This window comes from Pteropus medius, unplaced genomic scaffold (genome assembly GCF_902729225.1).
Source record: "Pteropus medius unplaced genomic scaffold, Ma_sr-lr_union100, whole genome shotgun sequence".
Classification (NCBI taxonomy): Eukaryota; Metazoa; Chordata; class Mammalia; order Chiroptera; family Pteropodidae; genus Pteropus; species Pteropus medius.
Window position 1 is genome coordinate 5,791,445 of NW_024345861.1, and position 5,459 is coordinate 5,796,903.

At 47.2% G+C, this 5,459-nt stretch overlaps 1 protein-coding gene across 1 annotated transcript; it reads right to left on the minus strand.

The window, feature by feature from the left end:
- Nucleotides 1-2,890: 2,890 nt before the first annotated feature.
- Nucleotides 2,891-4,719, minus strand: BSX (brain specific homeobox; the record flags this gene model as incomplete). Its single annotated transcript, XM_039874734.1, has 2 exons — nt 2,891-3,465; nt 4,522-4,719. Coding segments are annotated over 2 exons (438 nt in total), but the record flags the coding sequence as incomplete, so codon positions are not given.
- Nucleotides 4,720-5,459: the final 740 nt, after the last annotated feature.

Consider the following 5,459-nt stretch of genomic DNA (forward strand, 5'->3'; position numbering starts at 1 on the left):
AGTATTGAAGGCCAAAAACAAAAAGTGCTGTCATGTTACATTAAATTGAGACTAAATCGTGTCTATCTACTATCATCACTAACTCCCTATGTATTAAAAAAAAAAAAATAGAAAAAAAGAAAAAGAAAATGAAGAGAACTTTGCTATTGAATTGTTTGCCACTAATTTCAGGGGATACTGTCTGATGAGAAAACTGTGCTGCAGGACAGAGCTCTCCTCTTCCCACCTAATCTCACCAGGAACAGCCACAAAGGGAGAACCAGGATGAGGCAGAATGAGCGTCTTTCCATGTTCAATGCTCATGAATCAAAGATATAGCCATTCTCTGGGCTCCAAGATTTATCCTGCCTCCAACCAGGTAGAACTGTGCCTATACAAACAAAGCTTCCTAACTACCTGTCTTTTCAATGAGTCATAAAATATACTTAATCTGCTCCTCTTAGACCCAAAATAAGCCCTGGCATCTTCTTGTGAAGACAGGAGAAGAGATAAATATCTCCATGCTTTGGGGTTTGTTAACCATCTAAAGTATTTTTTTAAAGAAATTCTCCCTAGTTCTCACCAATGTAAGAATAAGTAAAAAATAAAACCTGAATTTTTGCATAAAATGCAAAAAGAAAAAGAAAAAAATCTTCCCAAATCTCCTTTAGTAACTGTTCTTCCTGGAATTAGAAGAATTAGATTTTTTTCCCCTTGTGTAATAGTATCTACTTTCCCTTCCAGGGTACCAAGAACGTTCTTATTCACAAATCATTTTTTTTCCTATAACCAAGTCTTTTGTCTTATTGTAAAACATTTGTCAAAAATTCCTGCCTTGAAATTACTGTCATTATCTGAACAAGAAGAGAAAGAAAATATCTGAGCCTAAATTTGCTTTTGCTTTTAATAACACATCTATGCTAAGTAAATGAGAGAGGTGTTCTTATAAAGTGATAGAGGCAAAATGCTAATCAATGCATTGTTACTAGAAAAAAAAGTATGCAGGGCAGAGAAATGAACAAGGAGTCAAAATAGATTTTTGTGGTTGTGCTTTGGCTGTTAACTAGTCCTGATTTCATGGGTACATCCTACAATCTTGCCAAGCCCCCCAATTTCCTTAACTATGAAAGAGAAAGATAATTTTTGTTTGTTACTCACAAGACTGTTGATTGATAAAGAGCACTTTGGAAAATCCAAATAGCTATTACAATGCTTATGTTTTTAAAGCAATAGCTTTGCCTCCTAAATAATGCAGATTGGATAAAGGTCTCACTCTGATACTTTGCTTAAGTTAATGTTTCCCTGAACAAGCCTGCTGTAAAAAAAAAAAAAGAAAAAGAAAAAAAAAAGAAAGAAAAAAAGCCTACCCCTACCTACATCTATGGAATCATAGAATTTATATCTAGAAGGATCTTTAGAATTCATCTTCTTAGAGAAATGAGGAACCAAAAAAGATTAATTGTAACCTAAGCTCATACCGCTGTTGGCTATATACAGGCGTACCTCGTTTTATTGCTCTTCGCAGGTGTTGCGTTTTTTGTTTTGTTTTGGGTTTTTTTTGTTTGTTTGTTTGTTTTGCAAACTGAAGGCAAGACCCTCCACCAGTAAAAGCTTACCGCTAGCTTTATTGCAATACTCGCTTTATTACAGCAGTCTGAAATCTAACCGCAGTATCTCCCAGGTGCGCCTGTAATTATTATTCATCATTAAAAGCAAAGAGTCATGACTCCACCTTGCAACTCTCTTTTCCAGCCTTCCTGGGCTCACTTACCTAAATATACAAGCAGAGCTAAAGATCGCCCGTGGCCGGGCTGCTATCTTTGATAAGTATACTGGGTATATTTTGTCAACATCTAATTTGTTAGTATAATTTTAGACTTATCAAGAGAGCTCTGTCTCTTATTTCATAGTCAAAAATATTTGCGGTGACCTTTTCCACATAGGTGGAACTCAAGACTATTAAACTATTAAAAACTGAAAAATCAGGGTGGGAGAGACGGAGTACGTTAACAAAAGGTCAAGAGTTAGCCTTGCTCATTCTCTCCCAGAACAGGAAACTGCCTGGGGCGAAGAGGAGGGGGCGTGTGCAGAGGCACACGGTAACAAAAGGGTTCCAGAAACTCGCGTTCACTCCCAGTTATGCCCGCTAGCCTTTATTATCTAAAGAGGCTGTAAACGCAGGAGAGTAGGAGACTTCCCAGGGGAAAGAGAGAGTGGACACGCGCATAGCCCATCAGATTCCTGCCCAACCTCAGTAGCCCCCAAACAGGTGCACGCCTGGAAGGGGACGCCTCTTCCCCTTTAGCCTCAGTCTAGCTAAAACTCCACATTCCTTTAAAATATAATGAGAACGAGTATTTCCACACACAACCTGGGGAACACTCACTTTTAAAATGTCAGGCCGTGGGACGTGGAAGAGTTGCGGGACAGGCGCGCAACAGGGTTGGGGAGCAGAAACTGCTGAGTTTTTCTGCCCAAGTTTTTCGCGGAGCGCAGGCACCGCTCAGTGTGGGGCACGGGATCTGGGATAGGGGTGAGGGGGAGAGTAAAGAGCTGCGGTGCTTGGAACCACAAGCTCAGGAAGGATGCCAAGGAGCAGAACCGCCAGCTCTTGAGGGGAACAGCGATGGGAGAGAGCCGAAGCGCAGCTCTAAAAGGAATGGAGACGCTTTAGTATTTGAGTTAGAGATGGGAGTAGGGGGACCCAAGTGGGAGGTTAGTGGCGAGCAGCGCGCGAGTCCCTCCAAGCATGGACATGTTAAGAATCAGGTCGTGGCTCTGCCTGGGTTACTGCAGAGCAGAGAGCCCAGACACCCGGCGCCTTACCTGCAGCCAATCCGGCTCCCCAAGGAAGGGCAAAGGGTCCGAGCGGAGAGGCTGCGGACCTGCACGACAGAGCTGGGGACAGGTGGCTGAGAGGTGGGGGTCCAGGGGGTGGGCGATCCCGGCAGAGAAAACGTCTCCCACCGAATTAGAGAGCTGAGAGCCCAAGTTCCAGTTTGCGCCGCTCTCGGCGCGGGGAAGAGCTGCCCCAGCGCACATGCGCCCCGGCGTGGACTCGCGGGCTAGAGGGGTAGGAGGACGAGAGGTCGAGCCGCGACCGCGCCGATTCAAGACGGGTTGGAGGGCGGACAGGTGTGTATTGTCTTCCAGGAGCCGAACTCCGAGGACCGCCCGAGTCTTCAGGTACGGGAGGGAACAGCGCCCGCCCCGCGGTCTCTTCCCCACCTCCCCCCGTGTGGCTGCTCAGAGCACTTGCGGCCCTGAGCCGAGCTCCCCTTCGTCCCCAATGTCCAACTCATCCTCCGGCTCCGTCAGCACGAAGGGGCCAGCGGGCAGACCGAGCCGAGCCTCGGTGGATGCGGCCTCTGGGCCGCCGGGGCTGCCCTCGGGGCTCTCGGGTCCATCCGGAGCTTTGGGCTCGTCTTGACTTTTCCTTAGCTGCTTTTTATGCTTCATCCGCCGGTTCTGGAACCATGTTTTCACCTGATTTGGGGGAAGAAAAAAAATAAAACCATGTTATTCCTTCAGACCGATAGTTGCTGAGCTAAAATCCGAGGGATTAGGGATTGCTAGAGTTTGGGGAAATGGACCGCAATCTATTGACAAATCATTCAAGAGCTGGGACAGTCTCACCATTGAGTTAGATCGCACCTGAACTGCTCACAAGTTATCATCTTAGGTTGAATGAAAATCAAACATACGAAGGCTCCCACAAAATAGTTTCCCAAAATAAAAGTGAGAATCAAAATGGTGTGGTTAGTAAATACCAATTCTGTTATTAATTACAATTACTCATAGTAAGTTCGTCATGGAAGTCTCCTTTAAGTTCAAACTACTTTCTTCCGATTATGACATCTAAACACCTGGTCCGGCAAGACTCCTGGCCAGGAAGATGAGAGTCAAACTTGCTGATTCCCCTCAGAGGAAAAAAATCACTGTGGCCTGGCAGGAATAATGGTTTCACAACAAGGTGAGTCTGCAAGTACATAAAAGATGAGAGAGGGAGTGGAGGAAAGAGTTTTGAGATTTCAGGTGAATAGCATCTGGAGGAAGATAAAGAGATCTTCCATTCAGGATAGGGTAATAGGGAGAAGCTTAAATTATAGTGGGGTGGAGTGGTATAGTTTTGAAGACTTGCAGCTGTGAGAAATTAAAATAAGAAAAAAACTTGTGTGGGCTTCTCTCAGGAGAAGAAACACGGTCATATCTCTTATTCTATGTCTGACACGGGTTACTGCCCTGAGCGAAGAGGAGTGGGAAAGACACGGAAATGACACTTCTCGAACAGGGAGTGAGCTTCAGAATCACCCAAGGAGTTTTCCTCCATGTCCAGAGCCCGCTGGAGAGATTTTACTTCGTTAAGACCGACATGAGGTTGGAAGTGTCGGTATTTGGGCTAAGGATCTTTGGAGATGCCTAAAATTAAGGGGCGCGGGGTCATTCCCACGCAGGAACTCCAATGTGGGTCGAGAACGGGTTAGGAGCTGAGAGGAGAGGAGCTTGGAGCAGAGATCAGGGCTTCCTTCTGGGGAGGCCCACCTGCGTCTCAGACAGGCTGAGGGCTGTGGCCAGCTCCACCCGCTCTGGCGTGGACAGGTAGCGCTGGATCTCGAATCTCTTCTCCAGGCCAGACAGCTGTGAGTCGGAGAACACCGTGCGAGCTTTGCGGCGGCGGCAGTGCTTCCCGGGCAGCTCCGCGTGCGGCGGGTGCGGAAACAGCGCGGGGACCGGCACCCCTGCGGACAGAAGAGCAGCCCAGTGAGCAGGGCCGCGTCACTCTTAAGAAACCCCTGCTCGATTCCCCGCCTCTGTCCCCCGTGCCTCCCTTCGCTTCTTGCCGCCACCAGTCCTCTCTTCGCCCCAAAGCTTCTCGAGTCCTTCTCCCAGGAATTGGGGGTGGGGGAGAGAAGGGGGGAAATCGCAAGAATAGCGCTTGGAGATCTTTATCAGGAAGGCCATCTAGAAATACAAACAATAAGCAGTAGGTAAAACGGAAAAGAAAATTATCAAATACATCCGGAGGTCTTAAAAGATGTCTAGACTCTTGGAGAGACTTCCGTAGCTTCTGCCAGCGCCCAGATCTTTGTTATGCCTCCAAACGTCGGATGGTCCAGGAGCTCTCTCCTCGACCCGCATCCTTCCAGACTCCTGACGATAGTCAGTGTGGTTCTGGGGATAGTCGAAGCATAGACTTGATCTTGCCTCCCAGCCTCAGTTTAAAAAAACACCTTTGACTTTCCCGAGCCACCCCCATTTTCCCGCCTGCGGCCTAAGGGAAAACATCGAAACTCATCCAGAGAGGCTCTGGAGCTAGGGCTGAGGGGCAATTTCCCGCCTCCAACGTTTCCTTATCAGATTCGGGGGCACGCTGAGGACCGTGCTCTCTAATCCGCTCTTCACTCTTTTCATTCTTTCCCTCCGACCACAAGCAGAAGGACCGAAGCGCTTTTCTCCTGTGGGTCAAAGAGACTTTTTTT